Genomic DNA, 26,744 nt, shown 5'->3' on the forward strand with positions numbered 1-26,744 from the left:
AAGAATCATCAGTTACTATTTACCTTCAGACAATATCTTAAAGCCAAATCTTTTCTCCTTTTCCTGTGAGTACTTTGCTAACTCAGTGACAGATGTGGAAGGCACTGAGCTCTGTGTGAACACAGTGAATTCTGGCTTCATCCCATTTCCATGTTTGTTTAGGACCAAGTTCTATTCCATGTTTTACTGCTTCAATCTAAAAGGCCTCCACTGTGCGAATCATGCTCGACTTGGTACAACGATTTGGATTGGATCCTAGCTGACAGTGGCCACCTGGCTCTCACTCACATTTGACTCAATGACCGGAGTCAGGCTGGGTGTTCCATCTCTATGGCAATGATGCGGACCCTGTATCAGCTGGGTGTATGGACTCAGCAGAGGGCGGGGGGCTGAGTCTACTGTGGGCTTGGCTGCTGGGGGCCTGAGTAGACAGTGGTCTGCAGGCAGCTGGACAAGTCCTTCCTCCTGCGCACAGCGATGAATGGCCCCACAGGACCGGCCAGGAGGAAGTGGCGGGGCCAGGGTCTGCCCTTCACCTGCTCTGGGAGGGGCTTGTCCCTCCCCAAAATACTTGGCCCCGTCAGGCTGGCTTCGCCCCACTTCCCGACTCAGTGAGCATTAGGAGGGAAGGGGAAAACAGCACTGGGGACATCAACGCCTCTGTATCATCAACAGTGAGGATTACCCCTGTGCTCCAACTCATTTAAGAACCATCTATTAACTCACTTCTGCCAGCTATCAGGTCTGATTACAACATGATTGGGCAGGCATGCCCCTCAGTCAGCAAATACCTGATCACAGCCTCCTCCATTACTCCCTCCACCTGAACAAAATGTCGATAGTCCTGTTAGCTTCCTATCTCTCAATTTGGCCTCTCCTGCTAATGCTACCAAAGGTGCTGAGAGGGCTGTTTACAGGCCAGAGGCATTATCATTTCTCTCCACCAATCACCGGAGGTTAGATGAACCATGACCGGAGTGGGGGAGGCCCAGAGTTTGCTTGTTAAATAAATTGAACACCTGTTTCCTGACTGACTGCGCATGCTCCGTGGGTGAGACAGGGCCCAGCTCATGCCGCCTGCTGTGTGTTATGGTATTGATCAGAGGGGCCCAGGTCGGCTGAGCTAGCAGCTCAAAGCTCCTGCACTGACGCGCACACAGTCACTGCCACCTGTTGACACTGGGAGTTAAGAGAAGGCTGTTTTCTCATTTTTTACATCTGAGTTTACACTATTGTAATCAGAACACTATGGCTATGTAAATCTGGTAAGTTTAAATACATTGTAACACTGATGGCATTGTTGAGGGTGGACAAATAATTTAAGCTTGAATTAATGATTTCTTGTTGCATTTCATTTTCTTTCTTCATTCAATTTCTAGTTTTAATTTTGGGTCATCATCAAGCTTCGGTCAATGCAATTGATCAATTTATGATCTCTGCTAGGGAGTTGTGGTCAATTTCATTTCAATTCAATCAGTTCAAGAAATGAATTGAAATTCAATGCCCCACAATTTAATATGAAGATTTTTCAGTTCAAGAATTGGATTTTAATTAATTCCCTGGACTGACTGGATTGACAACAACATTGAACACTATGTTCCATTTTTAAGGAATTACGATGATGACACATTCTCTCCAGAACTCCCTTTGGCATTGATGACCCCAGGGCAGCCATCATGAACATCATTATGAAACATCACCCACCAAAATGGGAAAAGCACAAGCGGCACGCTGGCCCCTGTCGGTGCCATCCGTCACACAGATGTATGGGAGGTAAACAGACAGAAATAAAGCTAATTAGGAGGCTCTGAAAATGATGGCCCAGTAAACGTGACAAATCATTGCTTGCTCCTCTGGCTCCACAGCTGTCAGAAGGAATCTCTCTGAGAAACACAGAGAGGGCTGACAGAACAGGAGGGTGTGGGAGGACAACCAAATGCAGTCGAGATAGAGGTGACGCATTGGCCAATGCTGAGGGCGGGATTTCTCACTAACATGTGCCACATTTTGGGAAACACAGGCTCAGAGCAGGAGGGCTGGCTCCTGATGATCATGTTACATGATATCAGTAACAATGATTACGATAATGATTCAAGCAGGTTCTATTCCAGGGAATTGTGTTTTAACAGATAGAAGATGGCTCTGTGTTGTCTCTCATGATGTTATATAGCATGGGTTGTGTTGTACTCGCTTATTTGCTGTTGCACTGAGTTTTCGTAATGGTCCGCAAGTTCCCTGGATAAGAGCATCTGCAAAATAAATGAATTTTAAAGGATCCCATGCAGCCTAGGAATGAGTCAGAGTGGGATCAGGCAGCTCAAAGGCCCCAAATGGTAGTGGACATCTTCATCTACTTCCCACCAAGAAATCATTGGTCATTTAGCAGCCTATCTAAATAAAACCAGACTTTCCTAGTCCTGATTTTGAAACATATATTCCTACATATACCGAGATCCCTTCAGCTTTTGTCTTGGACAAACAAATCCTCAGCTGTGTGATGAAATAGAATTCACCGTTTTATTATTATTGATTCTGGTTACCTTTCAATTATTGCTGGAACACCCGACAAGGGAACGTCCTGTTCCATTCAAAACTTCAGTTAAACAATGAAGAACTGAGGCAGAAGGAAAACCAGCTGGCTATCACACTGGCTCTCTATGACTGGAACTGGTCATCCTTGGCCTATATAGCACAAACACCGGGATGTATCCCTATGGAGGAAATAAATGAGGGCAGAAGAATATCTCCAGTCTAATGTCCGTCTGACCTCATTGTGTGTGTGTGCTTCACGCAGCTGTAAAACTGTAACGGGACCAGGTTCTTTGCCCACGCTGGGGGAGAAAATTCCACCCAACAGTAAATTAAGGAGCAGGCATCAGTGGCTCTCCATTCACAACCTGAGCATGAGGGGTAGGGAGGTGGGGCCTGTCTCCACGGAGACCAAATCTCAATGTGTCTGGTGTCCTCAGTTCTGACCGAGCTCCCATTCTCTCTGGCTGCCAAAAACATCCATGTGGAAAGGACAAGAACAATGGTAATAATAACGATGATAGAAATAAGCAGCTTTATTTGTTAAACACTACTCGAATATGGCACTCCACCATCATGAAAATAGTAAGGGTAATAACATTTTAAGAAAACTGAAATAATCTATGACAGCAAAAAAGAGGCATAAAACAAATTACATTATTAGAAATAATATTTTGAAATAATTATTAAAGGCAAGCTTAAGGACTTAAAAAGACTTAAAAATGAGGTAACAAAAAGTTAAGCCACCATTTGTTTCTCATTTGCTGTACCCCAGCTGCACAGAAAACATGGAGATGATGACTCTGATGTTTCTAAGCAGCACCTAATAGTCATCTGAGATGTACACAGGAACTTTAACAAGTACAGCCTCAAAAGCTAATTAATAAAATCTTAAAATCTACCTGAAAAATAACTGGTAGTCAGTGATGAGTGGCTGAAATTTGAAAAGCAATAACTTTAATGAGGGACCTCATCAAGCAATCAAGCCAGGGACAACTGGCCCTCCTCAGCGCCCATTCACATCACAGTGGCATGAGGTCAAAATGCCAGACAGGAAGTGAGGGGGAGGGACACACTGTCACGACGATGAACCTGTGCCCAATTAGGCACAGCACAAATGGTACAAAGAGGCTGCTTTTGGGGCCCCGTGCGGAAATAACTGAAGCTATCTGCATCGAAAATAGTTATTACCGCCCACGCGCCTGTTATTGTACTTGACAAGATCCCACAGGGATTCCAATGCACACAAGATGTAAACAGCAGTTAAAAGATAAAGAATAAATATGGAAATGGATACGCTTGGAACAACAGCCACAACAGCCATGCTTTGCTTCTCAAACGAGACAGGGAAGCATTTCACAAAATGGGCCTGTGTCAGACACAAGGTGTTACACTTACTCATAAGCAAACATCCCAGCATAGCACTGATTCTGCAAAGTGCTCAGCAATGGAGGTGCACTAAAGGACAATAACTGCAGCGTAACCTTGAAGTTAAACAGGGGCTGCAGGTGATGGCTGAATGAGAAACTGCCCATGTGTGTCACTGCGTTTATTGAAATGCGACTCTTTTGTAAGAATGCTTAATCTCTGCCTGCCTGGTCTGGTGCCCTTTGAGATTAAAGTGAACCTTTACCACCCACCGCGAGAATTAGAAAGAGAGGACTGTGAATTAAAACCCATTTGTCTTCATCTGCCATTGTGTCACGTTGTCTTTTCCCAGAGGGAAAACACCAGGACAGCAACTAAGGGAAATAACACAATACATGAAGGTGAAGACATTTTTTTCTTTTTTCGGTCATTGACCCCTCAGTATTAAATTGTTCCTTGGTTTACTGAGCACATGGTATGGATGGTATTGAAAGTTAATACATTCACAGGGCAAACACCTCGAAGAGGCAGTTTAAGAAGAAGAGGACTGGTGTTTGTAAAATGAGAAGAAGAAGTGAGTCACAAACGTGCATCAGACGACCGCAGCAGTGATGCACGCCACACATTTAAAGCCTCTGAGAACAGAAGGAGAAACGTACAGATATTGCTCATCAAAGCACAGCGGCACATCGCTCCAATTAGAACCCCTTAATAGCCGCAGCTCTTCTTAGCGGCGATAAACATGATCCATCCTCCCCTTACTTGCAACTGTTCTACTCAGTGCCGCTTCTTTGAAATCGCATTGATTTCCCTCTTTTCAGAGCTTTCATGACTGGGCCCCGAGGCCGTGGGTGTGAAGGTGCCAGCTTCTACCTGCTCCCTGCTGGGCGTGACCCCACGAGCCCTCCTCTCAGGTACACAGCACCCTCCCCATTCCACAGGCAGAGGGGCTGACAGGAAACAACTGCGGTGATTACGGAAGGATTAGGAGCTCAGTGATTGGTCGATCGGGACTCAGATGAATGTGGAAGGGCAACCTTCGTGCCGTTCATTTTCACCTTAGTGAGATGATGATGATTTATGGGTTTCACAGTGAAATGATGGAGTCCAGGAAGTCAATCTGCCAACACAGTGTGTGTGTGTGTGTGTGTGTTTGCGCACCTGCCAAGGAGGAATATAACAAAGTACTTTCAGATTTCAGATGCGCCCCCTCGAAAATTCACAAATTCACAGGGAACAGCATCGACCAACGGAGCAGGACTGGGAATATTGATGCAACTGTCCTGTGGAGAAATCCTGTGACCGCTTCATCCCAGCGGTCAGTGGGGAGTCTCCCCTCCCTCTGCAACAGATCAGGAGGGGAGAAAGAGCTACACTGTGCACCTCAACAAAAAAGAAACCCATGCCCTATGGCTGCTGCTGCTGATGATGATGATTTTGCCCTGAAAATTCTTTCCTCCCTCTTCTCTCATAGGAGAGGTTACGTTTCATGGCAACCGGTTCCATTACACACTATAGGATCCATACCATGAGCCTCATGGGAAGGTTAGCTCACATCGGCCAATAGGAGAGAATATGCTGATGGTCTGGGACCAGAGAATAAATCTGAACAAGTGCACCAGCAATCCCAGGCCACTGCACCTCTGTGGAATCTGTCAACACCTTTCCTTTCCTTTACATTCATCCTGTTATCCTGCACATGAGAGTCCCTCTCCATCAACATGACATATTACTATCACTGTTCAACAGGTGAGCACCTCCTTTAAGTTTAACTACTAAACCATTTTAAAAGGAGAATGAGATTATAGGGCATATTTCTTATATGCTGTCCACCTTTGCATAGAAAACTGACTCCAGTATGGGAGGTCATTTTGCCACAGGATTTGGTTAATTTACTTTAACATCCAACTGCAAAGTGCAGTTTCCTCCAGGGCAATTTGTAAAGGATTATATGATACAATCTGACCAAAGTATTTGACTATACAGTCAAAAAGAACAAGAAAGAGCATTGGTCCTGCTCAATCTGTCCCGCCATTCACCAAAATGATTTATTAAGACTGACAACAGGCGGTGCACACCCTGTGCCAACTTTTGTGAGCTGTCCAACGTCTAGGTGCTGAAATATGAAGGCCACGGGCATTGATGGGTTGTCTGCAAACAAAACTGCCTTGCAACGCATGGGGGAGACAGACTATTGATCAAAGCTACCCGCTCCTGTCAGAAGCTGCCACCCTGAAAAACGAGCCCGCCATGGGGGACGGGGGGAGAGGGGCACCTGACCTGCAGCAGAGTGGCACTGCAACAGCTCGGACCCGCGGACATCAGAGCCTCCGTTAAACACCGACGAGCATTTCAGCGAGCTGGGAGTCAAAATGAGGGTACATTCCTTGGCCCGATAATGTGATATCAACTTTCAGTCTGAAACCAAATGCCCAATGAAATATTAATGCCTTTATTGCGAGGGAAGAAAAAAAACAATCACAACAATTATCCTTTCCTTTCTTTGACAGAAGAGATTGCTCACAGACACTCCAGCGTCCACTGTCTTGTGTCCTTGACAGTCCATTATGTAGGCCCGTGCAGCCTGGATGGTTTCCACGGCCCAATGTATTGCATGTTAGCAATGAACAAGAGATGCAACACAGAACGCATTGGATCAAAAACAGAACCAAGCCATACACTCTGAGACCTTTGCCTCACCAGGTTTCGTGCATCGACACACTACAACTGCGGACATGAATACTCCCAGAGAGCACAGAAACAGGAAGACCGCATCAAAGGAAGCCCTTATCTCTTGTGATGCACTGAAAAAGAACAATGGACCAAGTGGAACGCTTTACCCAAACGCTGATCAGTGGAATGCTTTTGTTCACATTTCAGCAGAGCAGCTCAAGGCATGATGCCTTCAAAATGCACACCAAGGACAAACAAAGAAAAACTCAAAACACAGCTTAAATCAGATTAACTTCTAATATTTACAACAATTCATTGAAGCAACATCATTATCTTTTTCACACTGCTCCCAAGTGACTAATGCTGAACTGGCCGATTATAATATCCAGATGGATGATTTCATTTCAGATAAGGTCTCTTTAAATTTTGTGTAATACAGAATAAATCAGTAGTATTTTTAATTAAATAATTAAATTTTCAATGTTTCAACATAGTTTTGTCTACAAATAATAGACCTATAATTTAAACCATTCACTGTGCTATACTTTTGATGGCTGGCAAGCAAATGAAGGTGTATAAATAAAAGAAATGACAAGGGGACATGCTGGTTCCTTGGACAAGAAAAGGTTTCTGGTCAAACAGTCAGAGAGCAATTATCATTATGGCATTTCGAAAGCCTATTTCCTTAAAAGCTCTGAATCACACAAATGTCAAAGAGACGTACGACACATTTGGACTTGTTGTAGCTCATATTCTAATGAGAAAAATTTAAATATGAGGTTGCTTATTCCAGCAAATATTCATACATGTCAGACTTCAATACATAAATAACCTAAAAAAGATAAAAAAAAAAAAAAAAACTAAAATAAAATACATGGGCCTCCTTCTTCAATAACATTTTTACAAGAGTATAAAAACACAAAAATGATCTCACAAATATAAAAATAACCCAATCCCGAAATACAGCTGTCTCAAGCAGCTTTTGTACAGTATAATGGTCTGGTAAATTTCTCACTTAATATACACAACTGCTATGAGCAGACAGTAGATAAAATCATCAGACCTGTTTGACCCATGAATCCACGCAAGACCTAATGCAAAATGTTTGATCTAATACTTCTGTTATTCATATTTTGTTTTTTAAAGTGTTTAAAAACATACAATAAATGCAATCCCGGATCCAAATACTAGGCAGCCAGATGTAGCTTGTCTAGATGACATTAGGTCAATAGGGGCTTGTATTTTAATTTTTTCTCCTCTTTTTTTTACACAAACAACAGTATCAACAACAAACCACTATGCATTTGTTTATACTAAGACACAGTGTTTTGCATCAGTTCCTTTTATAAGAAAGTCATTTGTATATTGACTGTTGTATTGGGCACATTTAAACTTACATCACTCTGTGAGGCAATCACATTCAAGCTTTGCTTTAACAAAATCACATTACAGTACCTGTGCAATTCAGTAATGAAAAGCGAAGAACGAAAACCACGAAGCAATTGTTTCTATTAGTCATGTTGTTGACTTAAGCAACAGCTCAATGCTAGTCAATCCTGTATGGTAAAAACTTCCATAACAATTCAACACAATAATTTTATTGTTAGAAAATTCTATTATTGCTCTAAGACACTCAGAAAGAAGTGATATTGCCACAATATCTATAGGGACAGCAGATGAGATTAAAATGAATACATTCTAATTTGTAAATGTCAAAGTCGTACTTATATCTTTAGGTACGTTTTTGTAATTCAATCGTCACTGAAGCTGGGGATTTCAACATTTTTTTTTACAAATTCATTCTTTTCTCTACATGGGAAGAATATGTGTGAAATAGACCGATTTTGATCGCACACAGTTTTCTCCCTGTGGGACGACATGTCTCTGGCTGTTCCTACGATATGTACGAAAAGCACACTTTTTAAAGACACAAACGATACAGGCATTTATGAAAGTAAAGGATTTTGTAGACATCATCGGTACGATTATTACACTGATATTTTTGTACCTGAACTGCCAGCTTCGTATTGGAAGAATAATGACAGTCAATCAACATATTCCTCCAAATACTTCTACCATGCAGGGAATACCAGCGTAACATTTAAAACATTTTAAACGGTAATTAATCTGAAATTACACAAGTACCACATCAAGTCCAACTGATAGACAAGTCCTTCGGGTAAATCGGGGTCCCCAATGGGCGGAGTCACTTTAAAAACAAGTTACTGAAATAATGAAACACACATTTGGTCTTATATACGTTTTGCTCCACCTTGTCTAATGTTCTGCTGTAAACGCAATACATTTTTTCATGCAGAACACGCGCACTTTGAATTGCTGTGTGCTTCCCGTGGTTGTTTTGCTTATCCACCACTGCTGCAGTATCCATACACAACTGCTCAATCAATCCACCCACTTTTTTAAAGCTATATTCAACTTGGCCATAACGGATTCGCACGTCCTCGCTTCAACTGATTGGAAAATATATGTTTTAAATTCCCAAATAATTAGCACTACATGTGTAAATAGTCAATACACCATTACAATGGCTCACCTTTTCAACGGTCCTTTTCGCTAACGTCAGGGCAGGATGCTCCTGGTTTTCTGCATCAGCACCAAGAACCAAGAGGAACTCCCACCTGCTCAGGGAGCGTCTGAAAATTCAACACCTGCGTCAATATAAGGGATCGTAGTCAAGCACGGAATTATCACGTTATTTACTTTCCTCCCCGCCTTTATGATTATATATTTGCCCAATCTGAATGCCTGGTCCTATATATTGTATTTTATAAACGATTAAGAATGAATAATTAAATAAACCATTCTAGACGTAGATCTGAGATAGATGCTTTATAGATGTAGATCTGTAAATAAAACTGTGCTATAACTCTACAAGTATTAAACTGGTTTAGCACTATAGAACACCAGCATTTCAATCAACAGTCACATTTTAACAAAGATTGAGATATTTCCATGATATGAACGTTTAAATGTGTAACAAAACCTGTAGTCAACTGACATTGTTTACACTGAAGGAGGATTAATGATAGAACGAGGACATCTGCTGGTAACGTCTCTGTACAACTCCGTCTGCAAAATGTAGAGTAAACGACATCGCATCTTTTAAATAGATAGACAATTAATGGTCTATCCACATAGATAGTAATGCGTATAAACGTTTACGTTTATAAATAAACGAGTTGAAAGTCAAAACGATTGAATGAGTGTCCACTGGTTATATTAGAATAAAATGTAGACACAAATGCATTCGATATATTCAGAATTCATCATGAAATTGAATTGTCATAAAGAGGTGGAGCCCCTTTTATCTGGGAAATCCAAAGATTGCCATGGTTTATTCTATTAATAACGTTCGCGTCCACACCAGTAGGCGGTGCTAGACAATCCAGAAACACCGCAGCTGTGGCATAAGGGAACATTAGGATCTTCTTGGCATCGCAAAATCTCCTTGTTTTTTTGAATGAGTTATGCACCCAGATCGATGTCTCCGTGCACGAGCGTTTGCGGTGTGGTGCTGAAGGAACAGCTTCGTTGTATCAAAGAAGCCGACCGCAGGTAATAGAGGTGTTTTGTAGTCAGTTCCTGGTAGAATGGATTTGGAGTCGATTGTCGAATAGAAATATCATAGCCGACATAACATCTCGTCAGATACATTAAACCGAAGTTTATTACAGTATTTCTCGTTAATACTGCATTCGCTGTATGCTGATGTGTCTGAAGCTATGCACATCAAAACGGAATGTAACGTCTATAAATGTTTTAATAAAAACGGTCTCACACCCTTCCTTTGTGATTATATAATTAACATGAATGTATCCAATAAAACAAACTATTTGGATCATTCTTTCCTTGGGTTGCCATAGTTAATCAACTTTGAATATGCTAACACCATATTGGTAGAATTAGGGTAAGGTACTCTAATTAAAAGAATGTAGGTGATAATGGTATAGAATTATTTAACAGTATTCTACCTTTCATATATATACGATGTCAATTGTAGTGTCTGTAAATGAGCTGGCTGTTGTAGTTAACTATTAAAGGCCGTTGTACCAATCTCTGTCGTACCACTGAAAATATCACGAACCCCCACCCCCTCACAAAGGCACACACGGGTGCGTATTACATCTGGATTTAACCGGTTAAGGCTTTTTGCACTAAAATTGATGGACAGTGAAGAGATCTTCACGATAACTGTGATCTAGATTTCCTCTATTTTGTAGTCTATGTTAGGACCGTTTTACAGAGCAGATCTTTTTTTAGCACCATCACGGTCCACAGATTTCACAGATCCAGATTACGAGTAGGGTTACTAATTATGGAATATCACATGTTAATTTGGGCAAGACTGTCCGTCTAATGCTGTCGTAATCTCTGTGGACCTGGCTGCCAGCCTAACTACAGACCATACGTGTCAGGTAAAGTGTAATCGTTTCATCAAAAAGTGATGTAATGGTGCCAAACGTTGCTGAATTATACGTAATATGTAAACTTTGGTACTTTTCCCACAAAATAACAAAATACGCATGCAGACTAATGCACATATTGGCCTGTGAAACCTTAGCCGTTGCAAGTGAAGCTGATTTAAGTATGTTGTGTTACCAAAGAACTCCAAACAATGCTAACTTTTCTGACAATTTTTCCACAGGAATGTATATCAGGATGTTTAAGCTCAGACTCCTCAATGCCGTTGCCCCCGCCTACTTTTACACCGCAACAATCGTAACCTTTGCCCTGCACTTTTGTCTTTTCATACCTACTATTTTCCAATCTCCGGGTGCTCAGCTAAGCCCTGCAACTTTACTCCATACTGCGATTTTCCTGTATCTGATGCTGAATGCGCTGGGTAACTATACAATGACGATTCGACACCCAGCAGAGAGTGCGAATGAAAACGTGATTCCTGTGTGCTCGCCGGACTGCCCGGACAGGGTGGACGCCCATTACCTCCTCAACGGCCGCCATTTCTGCAAACTCTGCAAAAAAGTGATCTTGAAAAGGGACCACCACTGTTTTTTCACAGGAAACTGTATTGGCAACAAGAACATGCGCTACTTCATCATGTTTTGCATCTACACCTCGTGCACCTGTCTGTATTCACTGGTACTGGGAGTGGCTTATCTCACGGTGGAGTATTCAATTTCATTCGAAAATCCATTGACCTTCCTCACTCTGCTACCACTTTCCACTGGCTACTTCTTCCTTGGTGAGCATGCATACTAACGCCTCTCAGATTTTGTTTATTGCAACAATTCTCAATGCTGAAAATTGTTATTCATAGATTTCCTTACACCTGACTGCTTAATTGAACCTGTATCTGTATATATCTAATCTGTATATTTCACCGCTGAATTAAACTTTTCCTTAAAATATTCAGATACAGAGTCCTTGTCCTTGTCTGCAGCTGTAACTTTGAGCATCCAGCTGTGGTGAAAAAAAGGAGGTTCACATGTTTTAGTGATAATCTTGTGATTTTCAATCAATATCAAAAGCTAATACAAGAAACACTTGAGACTAATTTGATATGCCAAGTCAGAAGATGTGAGTGAAATGATTAGCTCAGTTTTGGAGTAACGTTGGTTCAGCTCAACAAAGTGTTTGGCAATGAGCATCACCCACCAAGATGTTTGCATTGGAGGTGGATTAATGTGTTTAGGCTAGTGTTTTGGGAAACACTGTGGCACAGTAATTGAGGGGGGTGACAGAGGGGGCTGGACTTGTTACCAGAACAATAAAGGAACATTCAGCTACTGAGCACTGTTGTATTTCCCTTGATTAAGGTAAACCTTAACCTGAATAGCTTGTGAAGATATCCAGCTGTTTAAAGAGAAATATAAATAAATGTAATGTAAATATACAGACCTGGAGTGGAGTCAAGTGTGAAGAGAGTGAGGAAGAGACTACATCTCTGTTTCCCCTCAGCTGCCACACCTTAGCACCTGTTGTACTAATGTTACTTGCTTCTTATTTACTTGTAGTATCACTATGTGTTCTGGATATTGTGAGAAGATCAAATCATTTTGGGTGTATTTAGGTGCATTGTCTAGTTTCAAATTAGAACAAGTTAACTTGTGGTAAGGCTTGAATGGTGTTGTGCATGCACTCACTGGTCTGGTAGTGTTGTTAGCCCAGTCTGACATTGTTGATGATTTAACTTGGTAGGATATATTTTTCTTATGCTAGATATGTGTCTGCTAAATGAGTATACTGTAATGAAGTGGGCCCCCGGTCTCTCCACAGGCGCCATATCGGGTCTGCAGTTCTTCCTAGTGCTGATGCTGTACGTGTGGCTGGGCATCGGGCTCACCTGCGCCGGCTTCTGCTGCCAGCAGGTGCTGCTGGTGGCCAGGGGGCAGACCTGGTGCCAGCTGAGGCGGGGCCAGCTGGTGGAGGCGCGCGGCTCCTGGAGGGCCAACCTCAGCGATGTCTTCGGGACCCGCTGGGCCCTGGGGTTCTTCCTGCCGGTGGAGACGGTGGAGGCCTCGCCCAGTCACGCTGCCCATAAGCACGAGTGAGCCCCGCTCGCGTCTGCTCTGTGGGATGGCCTGCCCGCCAGATGAGTCCTCCCCCCACAGGTCTGCGCTCTGGTCTTTCTCATCCGTCTGCCTTTCGAGTCAGGGTTTGCCGAACAAGTGAAGCACTTCTAGAAAAATGGAAGAATAGCATCTTTTTGTTGTTTGGAAATGTATATCAGAAGACATGATACTGTGGATGCCTGCTCATTTCCATCTAGTTTGTTTGGTTTCTCTGGATGTTTTTTTCTGTACATTGTGTGACTGAATGGGAAAGGTAAAACGTCAGCAGTACCAGATAACCAATATGGGGCCTGATCTTAGGATATAGGCACTCCGACAAGTTTAGCACTCTGACATCTGTCATATACCTAATGTCCAGTGTACAATGGTTACATGCTGTCAGTGCTGTCTCATTCATCCAGCTTTATGGCCAAGTGGACTAGCAGTGGTATGGGCCTGTAATGTGGTAAGAGCACATTAGTGTGTAAATATTCTTCTATTAAACTGTTTAGTAGTCATTGACGCAATATTGGGGGTGGTGAGGACGCGTGACAGACACACAGCTGTTGACGAACATCTGTCAGTGTTATAAATGGGCATTGTATGTTCTCTGCTGTTGAAAAATAGCACTGAGATTCTTAAAGTAACCATAAATGTCTATATAATGTTCTCAGTGCAGTCCATACAGTTTATTGAAGCACAAGCCACAAGTTTTGTTCTCTACCCACAACACGTATTAGATATTTTTAAGCAAGGCATCCTGGTACTCCTCTCAGTGTAGCAACTGCTTTCTCAGTTCTTCCTTTCAAGTTTAATACCACTCCATATAAGCCACCTTGGAAAATGGAAAGAGTTATCTCCCCAACCACTTTATTACACTAACTGATAAAACATTATTAGGTTTTATTAGGCATTAACTATGGTACAACAAGTATCTCTGGGTCAGGATACCTAAGACATTTAGAAACTGTTTGACTGGACTGGAAGGAACTAACTGTTGAAATAATCTTTACTTTTATCACATTCCTGTCAGATTAGAGGCCACAGTAATGTTTTGTCACACCCCTATGTTTGTAATTATTGTCAAGGATAATTTTTATATTTACTGAGGAGAAAAATGGATCTTTTGTCACTCCTGGTACATTTCAGGGATCACCAGTTTTCTTGTTGGGCTACTTGTATGAACATCTGAAATGAAGCACGAAATTCACTGAGGTGAAGCAGTTTGATAAGCGCATACAATATGTAGCATAGCTTAGGATGTTCTGTTGCAGGAAACACAAAGAGCCTGTTGGCAGTGTCTGGCTGGTACTGTAGATGAATGTAACTTTTCTATAACTTCACCACAAATCTTTCCATGGCATCGCAAAGAATGTACTATTTGGTATGTTTATGAGCATGCTCATTATTGCACACATCTATTGAAACCTCTGTGTTTGAAGGTAGGGAAATATTTGCAGTGCGAATAACCAGTTTGGGGAGGTGGGCGTATCTAAGAATCTGAAAAGGATTGCATTGTACTCCTGGGACACAGTGCTCCACGATGGTATTAAAAGAAGTTAGTTGTGGCTGCTGTCCACAGTTTTCCTCGAGTCTTTTGTCCGTAGTCAGGGACAACGAAATGAAACTTAATATATGTGCCACCCAATTAAGAATAGGGTCTGACTCTATACATATCCTATGTGGTGAATGAAGTATGTGTTGCTTTGTTGTACACCTTGTAGTTTTCCATAACACAGATAAGGCTTCTCAATATATGTGTGATGACATATTTTCACATTTATAGGACTATAATATTTTGTATGTGTATAATAAATATTCATATATGAACTGCATTTAAATTGAAAGTTTTGCAAGAAAAAACCTTTGCTGAATACTTGTGAAGGGAGCATAAATGACATAATATAAACACAAGTACATTGCTTTGCAAAAATTTGTATTTTGAAGTCTTTCACTGGTTGTAATTATTTCCATTACACCAATAAAAGTGTTTGCAATTCTTGTGATTTCATTTTTCATTCTCATACGTCATCTTTGTCAACAGCATTGGGAATCAATGGACAAATGACAGACAACAGACTTTAGAAAAAGACTTAATTTATTAAGCCAACATGTCAATGCAAATGATCTATTTAAAAAAGTACAAAAAAGAGCACTTCCGCAGACTACAAATGATAGAAACATCAACATACCTTTGTGCCATCTTTGTTATTCCCAAATGTTGCATAGCTTTTCATTAAACCAATTCAAGGTTTTCCGATCATATTCTTCCCCTTTTGGTTACAAATCAGTCACAAATTTCCCCAATGACAATAATGCATTATCCACATGAATAAAATTATTAAATCAACTGAAAATAGTCTTACAGTATTACCTATACCTAGAAAATGACCTAGAAAATCTGTCGAAGTCATTGCTGTCGAGTATTTACTAAGGATTACATAAGAGTTGAGCATGGGCATTTCTTTTTACATTAATTGAATGGCTTAAATGTTTCAGAAGATCTAAACACACCAAACACAACACGTTCTTGTGCTTCCTTATGGTGAGTAAAGAAACATCACTCACATACAATCTGTAAAATGACATCACTGAAAACTGCAGCCTTCAGAGAGGCCCTGCTTCTACACAAACACCGTTTTATCTTACTAGGCTGCTGTGTATTTATTTAACATTTGCCAAACAGAGAAAATAAATTAACACTCGTTGACTGAGCCACAAGAATCCCGCAATATTTAAGACACACTATTCCTTAGAGCAGTAGTTTCCCGGCATTGTCCCCATCTAGCATCCTAACATCCAGGCTGTTTTTTTTTTCCCCCCAGGAGTACAGATTCCACCAGATTAAAAATCCCTACCTGATGCAAACCCATTATCACACTTACAGACAGTGGTACTTTGTCTTTAACCGAGCAATGAACAAAAGTGAAAACAACACCCTCTCAAGCCTCAGTTATTTTTGTTACCATCAGTACCTGTCAAACTTCAAACACAATGCAATATTCATCTGACACTGTCGCTCAAGGTTAAAGACAAAGCACGATGGTGATTAGACTGAATATTCCCCCCTTCAACTTTTGAGTCTGTTTTCACTCCGTTACTGCTGCTGCACCCAAAACAGTGTTTTTTAACCTGTCTCCTACCTCAGGGACTGAGCGGAGACTTCACAGCACTACACGTGTTGCAGATGCGACCCTCCTCTAAATCCGAGGAGCAGTGCTGCACGTATGGCATGCGTGTCACCACTAAACACGGAGACATAAAGCAGTGCAAACCAGCCACAACATCAGCATCCACTCGCTTTGATTCTGCCATTTCAGTAAGCAGAACACAGGCAGGGAGCCGCTGCCTCACAATATATTCACAACAGTCACATTTTAAGAACACGCAACTTATAAGAACACGCAACTTACTGTGGCACAGAGAGGAGTAATATTAGTAAGCAAAAAAAACAAAAAAAAAAACAACCACATATATTAGATCACATGATGCAAGAATCAAAAATTCCAGAGCAATAGAAAATAGAGAATCGTTACACTTCCAGGACACCTTATTGTACCGACAGTTAGGGCCATGGTGCTGAAAAGCAAACCGTGACTGGCATTTAGGCAGTTATTACAGAGGAATTCCATAAGCAAGTACAGCATCTTTTACTACCATGTCTAAAATCCCATGATCCATTTCAGCTGACACGCACAGAGACGAACACTAACGAATACACCCACCTTTACTCAGAACATGGCTGTTTTTACGAGGCATGTCAGAGCAGCATGGTGTAACACACACCCCAACAGCCATCAGGAACGGTGAAGGGGACGCTGCAGGACCTTTATGTATACAGACTAAATTCACACATGACGAATGGTGGCTACATAGATTAACACAACATATTCATGGTGCACCAGGCAAGAGACTTACAAAAAATGAACAGCTAAATGCCTTCAAATTTAAACCCACAAAAAAGTAAAAGGATGACTGAACTCTCATAGGATGATGAAATGACCTCTGCTGTGTTTCAGATGAGCAAGAGACCCTCGTCATTCATGGTGGATATGTTCTCCAGATCCCTGTGATACAGGAAATTGGCAAACACGGCGCTGTAATGCTCAAATGTGTTCAAGGGGGGCGCTGTTGCCAACATAAAAAAAACTACAACAAAATGAAATTAAATGTAACATGCCATAATCAAGTGATTATTTTGTATCTACTTAACAACGTGAGACAGATATTATTTAACTGCATTAACAGTGTAACTATTCATAAGTTATTAAATTAATACACTTAAAAACACCTCCTTTATATTTCAGGGTGATGGTTTTTAGTGATTACTTTCTCATTTCTCAGGAATGGCAGTGTGGCGTATTAATGCACCTAAGGCAGCTGCCAGCACCCATACAGGGCAAAAGATGCAACGTAAATGAAATGTAGATAGAAAAACACAGGCCACATGGAGAGAGGAATCAAAATGAGAAGGTAAGAAATACGTTCACTGCAGCTGGCACAGTGGACACTGAAGAATCAAGCAGAAAAGGTAGACTGTTGTAAAGCATGCCCATGACATGACCAGTTATGGCTAAGGCAGCTGCAATTATAGCTCTAGCTATGGTGATGCATCGTGATTAATGTGTGTTCAGATATGCTTATTACATAAATGTGTACTTCATGTTTAAAATGCATCTGACATTATTTCACTGGTAGTTAATAATATTCTACTGATTACCCCCACTTCTGAAGATATGGAATGCATACTTCTTTATGCCACAGTATTCATGCCTCCAGGAGCAAAACAGAGTTATGGAATGCATCTACTTAATGAATTGAAGTATACCTGTAACCATTTATGGCATGTAAATTAAGTGCATGAGTGTCGGTGTTAGCAGCAGGCAGTAACACAGATGGCCATGTAGATACATGAATGGTGAGGGTCTCCTCTAAGGCAAATCAGAGAGTATTCACATCTAATTACTATGATAAAAATGTACAAACCAACAAACGCCAGAGGACCAGTCCAGAAAACTAACCTTTCTAACACCAAGACCAACCAGCTAGCCATTCACGCCATTAAAGTGTCATTACAAATTAGAAGTGCAAACGCACGGATCAGACAACCCACGGTCCACTGCCAGTTCGTCTTAAACAAGCAAACAGAATTTGTCATGCTCATTTTGTTTAACAAATATTACTATTGTAATTGGCAGTCACATACTAGCTCAATGAAAGGGGATGAAATACATCATGTTTTTTTTTTTTCTATTTTAATTTGGGTACTGCTGCTAAGCACTTCCTTCCTTTCGGTGGGGTTACTTTTATGTAACCTCAGTACCCTTTTTCCTATCGCATATACAAATGGAGAATTTGTGAGTGGATACAAAAAATAAAAATCAAAAGCAGCTGAAGTGTTTCAGCTACTGTGCATATTGCTCTGTGTACGCTTGCTGTCTTGGTATTTTGCTACATTTAATGACCTTTGGAAACATCTTCTCAAGTACACCTACAGCAAACTGCTACAAAAAGAGAGGATATCTAAAAAATTGTTTATGGCCTCTTTTAAGGGAATCGATACAAACACATCCAACATTCCTGGTGTTCCGCTCCACACTCGTTCCAGCTGTCCAGAGGATACATTTTGCAGTTGCTTGCACACACACATACACACACGCATTGGTTGTTGGTTACAAAAAATTTTGATGACAGCAATCAAAGCTGCTAACCAAACTGGCAAACTGCTCATTAAACAAGCGCTGTACAGCATGTTGTTGAAATTGAGAAAATGACCCGTTGGATCACATCATGGGATAAAAAACAATGATTCTCTCAAAGAAAGCTGCAAAAGTCCATTTCACTCCAATGATACCCAACTTTTTTAACGTGTCAGCAGTGAGAACTTAAAATTAGTAAGGGCATCACTGACACCTTGTTTGGATGCTGCATACAGACATTCCTCAATAAGACGTAAAAGTAAAAGCAAATAAATAAGTTAGGCTTAATAAGGCCTTGTCCATGCTACAAATAATAACAATAATAAAAAAAAACGCTAAGCATATGTTCCTACTAAAATATTACAGTTTTGACAACGTTGGGCTCATTCAGCAGTTTAAGACTTTACATACGCCATTAGGAGAGCAGGTCTTTGCCCTGCAGAGCTATAACCACAGCTGATTTGTGCTCTGCTGTAAGCACTGTCAACATAGCTGCCTTCTTAGGAATCCAGAACTTCAAATTCCACCGAAATTGATATATGCTCATAAATACTCAACCAAATTCAATAACTTAAATAAAATTTTTTTACCAGAATTTTTTTTCCTTTTCAATCACTAACCTTTATCTTGGAATCTGTACCAAATGTTCCATATGGACTAGTACTGAGTTTCCGCCTCTGCAAGAGATTCTAGGATTCACAGTACTCATCCTTCGACTGGCAGGAGAATACAGCGGGAGCTATTGCAGCAAAGCTCGGCAGGAGACCTTGCGAGCGGGGTGAGGCCTGCAGGCGTGTCTGTCTGTGGGGCGCCGTGCGTCATCCTCCCAGCCCCGCCCCCTGCAGTCCCGCTGCGGCCTCACAGCAGGGCAGCCGGTGCGTCCTTCTCCGCCTCCTTCTCCCGCCTCTCCGGCTCCTCCTCCGCCCCGCCGGGGCTGGCCTCCATCATAGCCAGCTGCAGCTTAGTCCAGACCTGGGGGTCACCGCTGCGCAAGGCCTCCACGAAGAGGCTGGTGTGCTCGCGCAGCCGCTCCAGCTGGCCCTGCGTGCGCCGGTTCTGCCGGATCAGCTCCTTGGTGCGCAGTGTGATGCCCAGCAGACCCGACCTGTTCAGGATGTTGTAGGTGTTGCAGAAGCGCTGCCGCTTACTGTGGCTATCGGCCGGGGCGTCTGGGCCGCTCTCGTTGGAGTCGCTGGCCGCGGGAGCCGCCGGCCACGCCCAGGGGGCCTGGAGGCCGGCCTCAGCCAGGGAGGCGGCGGTGACAGGTGACACCTGGGGCGGGGCTGACCCCTGGCTGTTTGTGGCTTGGACCAGCTTCATGGTCCCCAGAGTGTCTGCGGTGGTGGTGGGGGGAAGTATGCCATGGCGGCTGGGGGACACAGGACAGGAGGTGCGAGTGGTGGGGTCAGGCGTACTGCCTGGCTGCTTCTCTCGCCGGTGATGAGGGCGATGCTGCCCCCCCTGGCTGGAGGAAGAACTGCTCCGCTCAGAGGAACTGGACCCACTTTTCTCTAAGGAGCTCTCCCCGGGGTGAGGGGCGATTTTGGGGTATGATTTGAGGATGGGCAGGTACTTCCTGGATCGCCGTCGTTTGTCTGGGCCACTCTTCTGCGAGGCAGTGCTGCTGTTGGAGACCACTGGCTGGAGGAAGACCACCTGTGGCTGAGGAAGCATTTCCAGGGTGGGCTGGAACCCCCATGGCTTGAGTGTGGGGGCGGGAGTATTCGGCTAGAAGAACAACAACAACATCATCGTCATCATCATCTCACAGCGTATTTAGGTCATCCATCTGTAAGAAAAAGGCTTCCCAACATCAAGATAATTTTACTCCTTGCTCTGATGAATACCCAAACCTGCAGAGCTTCTCTGGGTAGTCCATAAAGGAGTAAGCACACAAAACAGACAACGCTCCCCATACTATCTGTCTCAGAAACAGAACAGCATGCATACAAGCAGACAGTCATGACTGGAGGCTCAAAGCTAACCTCCGCATCACCGTGATAACAGTCTGCCACAAACTGCAGGGCCAGTGGGAGGGGCCTGGCATACCTGTTTGAGGACTACGTTGTTCATGATGATCATGGGGGACAGTCCTGGGAAGGACCCTGCCATCACTGCCACCTGGGGCCTGGCCTGGGGGCCCTGTGCCGCCGCCGCTGTTGCTGTTGCCACCGTCCTCCCCGCCTCCTCTGACTCCATCTGCTCCACGGCACTCAGGTACCCCGAGCTGCCATCTGGGAAGCAGACAGAGAGCCACACGTCAGCGGCCACGACAAGGAGGAAAATGTATGTCAAACGGCCGAGCCGTCCCTCTGAAACACACCCTTATCACAGAGACTGAAATGAAAACGCACCTGACGCAGACTACAGGCTGGAACTATATTGTGAAAACAGGCAAGGCGGTTAGAGGTCCCAAATCTACCAGATCTTCTGTATGTTACCTGGCAATTTTACCAAACTGCACGGATGAAAATTGACTGAAAAGACTAAGCTTCGGAAAGCTCTGTAACAAAACCAAATGGTACATGACGCTTGCTAAAGCCAGCCCTTGAAAACAAGGTCTCTGACAATGATATATGGCTCAGGTACAGCAGCAGAAACGATGACCTAGTTCTACTGCAGTTGGCAAGGACAGGCTCCGTTGCTTAGTTGGGCTGGGGGGTGGGATTAGGGTGGGCAGACCTGAGAAACCGGAGTCCCTCTCCGACTTGGGTTTGGATGTCTTCATGCTGTCCATCAGGTCAGAGGATGGCCTCCTGTGGCTCTCCGCTTTAGCCTTGCTACTCATCGCTGCCTGCTCTGGGGACCCCTTCGCTGGGGCGAGCTGCATGTCCTTCATGAGAGGACCAGGCTGTGGAAGAAGGAGGACAATACAAGAGCTTTACTGATGAAGCGCTCCAGCAAGTCTCCATTACCCAGGAAAAAACGATTAGTAACATATCAGTGCCCCATCAAGATTTATTACATTTAAAAAAGGAAGAAAAAAGATACTTGACAGGTCTTTCAGTCTGACCTATAATTTCTCTTCCATCATCTGCAAAATTATAGCATTAACGACTATTGTCAAAAAATACACGGAAAATTTTCCGTCCTCCAACGCTGCGACAGGATTTATAGTGTATACCAGGAGAAATGGAAAATCAAAATACACCTGTTTTTTTTGCCTAGGGTTGACAATAACAATCCAATGTGATGTTATACACGGGTGTCAACGTTTTAATAAAAGGTGGCTAGCCACCTACCTGGCTATCTATGTAGCTACTTAGCTAGCTAGTAAGCCTAAAGCTATGCGCATTCCGTACTACGAATAAATAAATAAAATATAACTCTAAAAAAAATTAAAATTTATAAAAAACAGTCTGACAAACTAAACTGATGTCAGCGCCAGCCTGTTGCAATCATCGATGGCTAGCTTAAGTTAATCATTCGATTCGCATTACAAAACCAACCAACTTCTATAAGATAAAAAACAGAAAGTAGGTTCATGTCACTGCCTTAACTTTGCTAACTACTAGCAGCAAGTGGCTAGCCAGCTAAATTGCTAAATCAATCGCCAACTAGCGACCTAACAATATAAAAGATAAACACAGCAGCCAGTCAGAGAGATAGCCAGTTAGCTCTGTAGGCGTCGCAGCTAAATAGCTAATCGAAATAGCTACTTCTGTCGGCTTTTTGTGAACTTGCCACATAATAATTAACCTTAGCTATCTTGCTTACTGCCCACGCATTCCTTTCCAATGGCGATTTTAGCAAGCTTAGCTACGCGGCTGCTTCGCTAGCTTGGATAGCACAATCGGACTGGCCACTGGCTCCTAGCTAACTACAGCTACGATCACACTTCAGCTAGCATGTACAGTTATAGCTTGCTAAACAAACAAAGCTAGTCTGGGTAAAATAGTATACTTCTTTAGCTACAGTGTTTCATTTACGATATCCTCTTACCCCTGGCTAACCTCCGGGGATCCGTAGCAAGTCTAACGACCGATTTGCGTCTACCTGCCCCCCGGCCAGTCACGTACACGGTGCAGAACACGGGACAAGTAGCCACACACCCCTTATCTATACAACCACATGCCAAATGAAGAATCCCCCACAACTCACCCAGTGTGGCTGTTTTCTGGAAATCGTATTTGTGATAAATTATTAATTTCAGTTTAATGTTATCGCCCACACCGCCTATCGATACTGACTGACATTAAGCCTCCTTTCTCTGTCATATTATATTTGCGACCCAGTATGGTGTTTTACGGCGTGGCTACACAGGCGTTTCCGAGGAAACTGCTAATACGTCACTTCGTTTTGCATGCAATGCCCACCCTTCGTCTTTACGCGTTCTCCTATTGGTGCTTAGCGTTGGCATTGAGTCAGAAAACGTGACCTACTTGCTAGCAGCGCAATCACCGAGGGATCACTGTCCTTGTGCAGAACGTCTTATCTGGTCCAGTACTGTATCTCAGTCAATTACTGTTATGCGATGCCGCGTTGTATGGCATGTCGTTTTATTAACTTGATATTAACTGCATTCATTATACACATATCTCGTTAAATGTCCCAAAAAGCAATTACGTTTTTTTCTTGCTATAAGATTGCTCATGATTATGTAATCCGTCCAAAAGTGTAACCTACACTCAATCTCTGTTAAAGAGAAACTAAATGTCATATTTCTAAGACTGATTTAGACTAATTTTGCAGCAGAAATGTTTGACGACCAAAATGGTTTACTGACAAAAGCAGCGTTTTTTTATAGCCAAAGGTTACTTTAATCATTTTGTCCCTCATAATGAAGACAATAAACATTTATATCAATGTTGGCCACGTCCCGAAAAAGTCAGACATGCTCCTTAAAACTTTTTTGGTCAATGCTTTCAAACAGGAATAAAGAATGAACTGTGAGAGGAAATTAAATGCTGAGGGTATGAACCTCCAGGCCTGTCTTAAGAGATTAAAGCCCAGACCAGTGCCTGGCTACCCAGATTTCTTGCAGATGCCTTAAGGTGGCAGCTAAATCCTCTTTATGGTGCGAGCTGGGAATACAGCTTGATAATTAATGTTGCTTTTACAATGAGGGATGTCTCTGTTATGTTTCTACTAGCAGCAATACGCTTTATTGTGTACTTTGGCTTCCTGCTTCAGCTTGCATGCATGTTAGGATAAAGCCCTTTAACCCCAGAATAAAGCTGAAGTCTGCAAAAGAGAATATAGCTGGCTCTGAGTCAAATGGTCATATGGTCATTTTTATACTTCCACGAAGTGATCCTTGGATTCTTCTTTCCAGCTGGTGTGCTTCCAATTTCCTTATCATGGCCTTCCTGTGGTATGTCAGCTCTTCTAACAGGCCCCAGATAAATATGAGCTCCACAGCCAAATTCTGCCCTCTGGAAAAAAAAAATATTAAAGACTGTGTCACACAACCACAGTCCATAAAACCTGTGGTTGTCACTAATCATGATCCTGTGTCTAGTAGACGTATGCCTCAGGGGATATTTTCCCCACCTATGGCTAACGGCTTCATCACACTGTCCACAATGTTGTTTGTAACCATAACTGCTGTGACTGAATAAAGAACCCATATTACTTGTCATGCCCACCGGTGACGGCCTCTGTCCTCTGTCCTCCTCTGTCCAAACAGTGTGAACTTCCCACAGTAGTCAGGACAGCAGAATCAATGGCCATCTTCCATTTCAGACTGAAGATTCATCTCCTCTGTCTGAATCTTTGCTCCCCTACCTCACCTTCCTTTTTTTGTGTATCAAGACATGCATGCAATAGTGTATCGCAGCATTTTCTAAGGGGCTGGTGCTTGCTTGAATGTGCCAGTTCTACCCTGTGACACCATCTTTCATGCAGCTTAAGTAAATGCATTCAGTTCTCTCTCTTTGTAAGTTGCTCTGGATATGAGCCCCTGCTAAATGGCAACATATAAATATAAATGTCATGGCCTGTGTTTAATTGGAGCAATGTTTGTGCTTTGTTTCTCTAAGAGCAGTAGAATGCATTATAGCATAGCAGATGTTTCAGAATACTAATGCCAGCCATGATTTATCAGGCCAACAGTGAGCTTTGCCATAGGGTGCAACAGGGAGACATATAGGATCCCCTCCAGAACATGTAATGCTCTTTCCTATGACCAACGTCTAGTAATCTGTTGGAATCTATGTTACCTGTGAGTCTCATGCTCTCAAGTGATTGAAAATAATAGCAGAGTTCCTATTGTTGGGTGGAGGACTCTGTGCTCTTGTTGGGTGTTAACATGCAGGTGTCAAGACTGAGGTGGGCATTTCAAGTCATCCATGGACAGATTCCTTTAGGTTTTAGAGCTAGCTTTCAGTTGGAAGCTGTGACTGACCTCAGATGATATAAACACAAAACATATTTAATGTTTTTTGAATCTATGTTCTCTACAAAGATTTTTGCATAGGGTTTTTTTCTCTGTGCAATACATTAGATATTGCACATGGCTGAGATATATTCTTGTCACTTCGAGTGATTTGAGCCACCGAATGTCACACATTAAATATATCTTATTCTTTATTAACAGTAATACATTTATATTCATATATATGTACAATATACATTATAAACACACAGACTTTCATTCATCACATTTACTTACACCTTAATAACCTTTTTCCTTGTTTAGTGACTACATAGTTATGTCCTCCCCTACTCTGCATTAATTTGTTACTCGTGAAACGTAAAGAGAACGGAGGATCTTTCCTTCTAAATGTTTAAGGAATACACAGCAAGTTCTAAGAAACTATCAAATTTCACATCCCATTCCAACATCCAAGGACTAAGACATTTTGGAGAAATGACCTGCAAGTTGCACAATGTCCCCCAAAGAGTGATGGGAAAAATCATTTCTTTGGGCTGCCTGGGGGAGCAGTGCTTTCCACACATATTGAAAAGAGCACATTTTCAGCTCAATTTGGTATTAAAAAGCACAGTGTTCCCTTGTGATAGTCTCTCTCAGAGTAATAATTCTATGTTTTTAAGGTGACACCTGCCTACCTATTCTGCGGAATAAAATCAATAGGACTAGAATAAATAGGTGATTGGTGTTGATTGCCTTTGAGGTGACAGCTCTTTCAGTGCAAAATTACAAACTCAGGGGACGCAAAGACATGGTGTCTGATTTTTTGCTTTTAATTTGCACCGGTATAAAAACAGAACTGAAGTCAGACACCTGTTACTCATAGATGGAGTGCTGTAACATTACCCATTTTACCTTACTCATCCTAAACAACACATTGCCTTGTAGCTTGTTTTATTTCTGTCACATTCTAATATGAAAACATGAAGGAACCCTATACTGCTATTACAGTTCCACAGGAATATGCCAAAATTTAACCATGTATACAAGGACAAATGCTTCAACTTCTTTTTGTAATTTAAATACTTTTCTTATTTTGTGACCTGTATTTCAAGTACTTTGTTATATCTTGTTTCTAATCTGTATTTTTTCAAGTATACAAATTATAATCCAAGTACTTTATCAATACCTGTTGTGAAACAGCAACAAGGCATATTGAGCTGGAGTACACTTACTGCAGTACACCACAATGGCCACTAGATGTAGACAACCTATTGTAGGGGCGCTATTAAAAACTGGACACTATTCCTCAATTTTCACGCAAGCATTTCCATATGGTTTGTATAACAGCACATTTTGTTAATAAAGTTCAGAAGTCTTTGCAACACATTTATTCTCATACATATTTTCTCCATTTTACTAATGTTATATGTCACCATTTTTCAGATATCAATGAAGATTTATACATCTACTACTGGTGGATAGGAGCAGCCAGCCCTTGAGGTTGAACAGAAGCCTCACGATGCTCATTCCCTCCGCAAAAATGTACGCGGCGTCAGTATCTTGCAGTCCTCAAGGTCTTTGTTTTACTACACATGATCGTTCCCCATTGTGTAATGTCATTACAGT

The 26,744-nt window shown here is 42.2% G+C and overlaps 3 protein-coding genes across 6 annotated transcripts in view; 1 reads left to right on the forward strand and 2 right to left on the reverse strand.

Annotated features, from left to right (window-relative positions):
- Positions 1–9,194, reverse strand: part of tmem63c (transmembrane protein 63C) — a 54,020-nt gene extending 44,826 nt beyond the window's left edge. For 2 of the 3 annotated variants that reach the window (XM_036542622.1, XM_036542623.1), the window contains exon 1: positions 9,125–9,194. The gene's annotated coding sequence lies outside the window, so the exon portion shown is untranslated. The remainder of the gene's footprint in view (positions 1–9,124) is intronic. The other variant, XM_036542624.1, reaches the window with a different exon arrangement.
- A 798-nt stretch (positions 9,195–9,992) lies between these two features.
- On the forward strand, positions 9,993–14,862 carry zdhhc22 (zinc finger DHHC-type palmitoyltransferase 22). The gene is made up of 3 exons (XM_036542818.1): positions 9,993–10,146; positions 11,237–11,794; positions 12,829–14,862. Exons 2-3 carry the CDS (start codon positions 11,239–11,241, stop codon positions 13,101–13,103), a joined length of 831 nt encoding a protein of 276 aa, XP_036398711.1. The 5' UTR covers positions 9,993–10,146; positions 11,237–11,238; the 3' UTR covers positions 13,104–14,862.
- A 4,668-nt stretch (positions 14,863–19,530) lies between these two features.
- Positions 19,531–23,023, reverse strand: cipca (CLOCK-interacting pacemaker a). 2 transcript variants are annotated; one of them, XM_036541481.1, is made up of 4 exons: positions 22,904–23,023; positions 21,485–21,653; positions 20,852–21,036; positions 19,531–20,530 (listed from the first exon to the last, which is right to left on the reverse strand). In XM_036541481.1, the coding sequence occupies exons 2-4, from the start codon at positions 21,639–21,641 to the stop codon at positions 19,661–19,663; spliced, it is 1,212 nt and encodes a 403-aa protein (XP_036397374.1). In that variant the 5' UTR covers positions 21,642–21,653; positions 22,904–23,023; the 3' UTR covers positions 19,531–19,660. The 2 variants fall into 2 exon arrangements, with proteins under 2 accessions (XP_036397374.1, XP_036397375.1); XM_036541482.1 differs by lacking the exon at positions 22,904–23,023 and adding an exon at positions 22,745–22,765.
- Positions 23,024–26,744: the final 3,721 nt, after the last annotated feature.

This window comes from Megalops cyprinoides, chromosome 12 (assembly GCF_013368585.1).
Source record: "Megalops cyprinoides isolate fMegCyp1 chromosome 12, fMegCyp1.pri, whole genome shotgun sequence".
NCBI lineage: Eukaryota > Metazoa > Chordata > Actinopteri > Elopiformes > Megalopidae > Megalops > Megalops cyprinoides.

Coding starts and splice junctions, on each gene's coding strand:
- zdhhc22 (XM_036542818.1), top strand. CDS start 11,239: ATGTATATCAGGATGTTTAAGCTCAGACTCCTCAATGCCGTTGCCCCC. Junction 11,795..12,828: donor CACTGGCTACTTCTTCCTTG/GTGAGCATGCAT, acceptor GTCTCTCCACAG/GCGCCATATCGGGTCTGCAG.
- cipca (XM_036541481.1), bottom strand. CDS start 21,641: ATGAAGGACATGCAGCTCGCCCCAGCGAAGGGGTCCCCAGAGCAGGCA. Junction 21,037..21,484: donor GAGGGACTCCGGTTTCTCAG/GTCTGCCCACCC, acceptor TCTGCTTCCCAG/ATGGCAGCTCGGGGTACCTG. Junction 20,531..20,851: donor ACAACGTAGTCCTCAAACAG/GTATGCCAGGCC, acceptor TTGTTCTTCTAG/CCGAATACTCCCGCCCCCAC.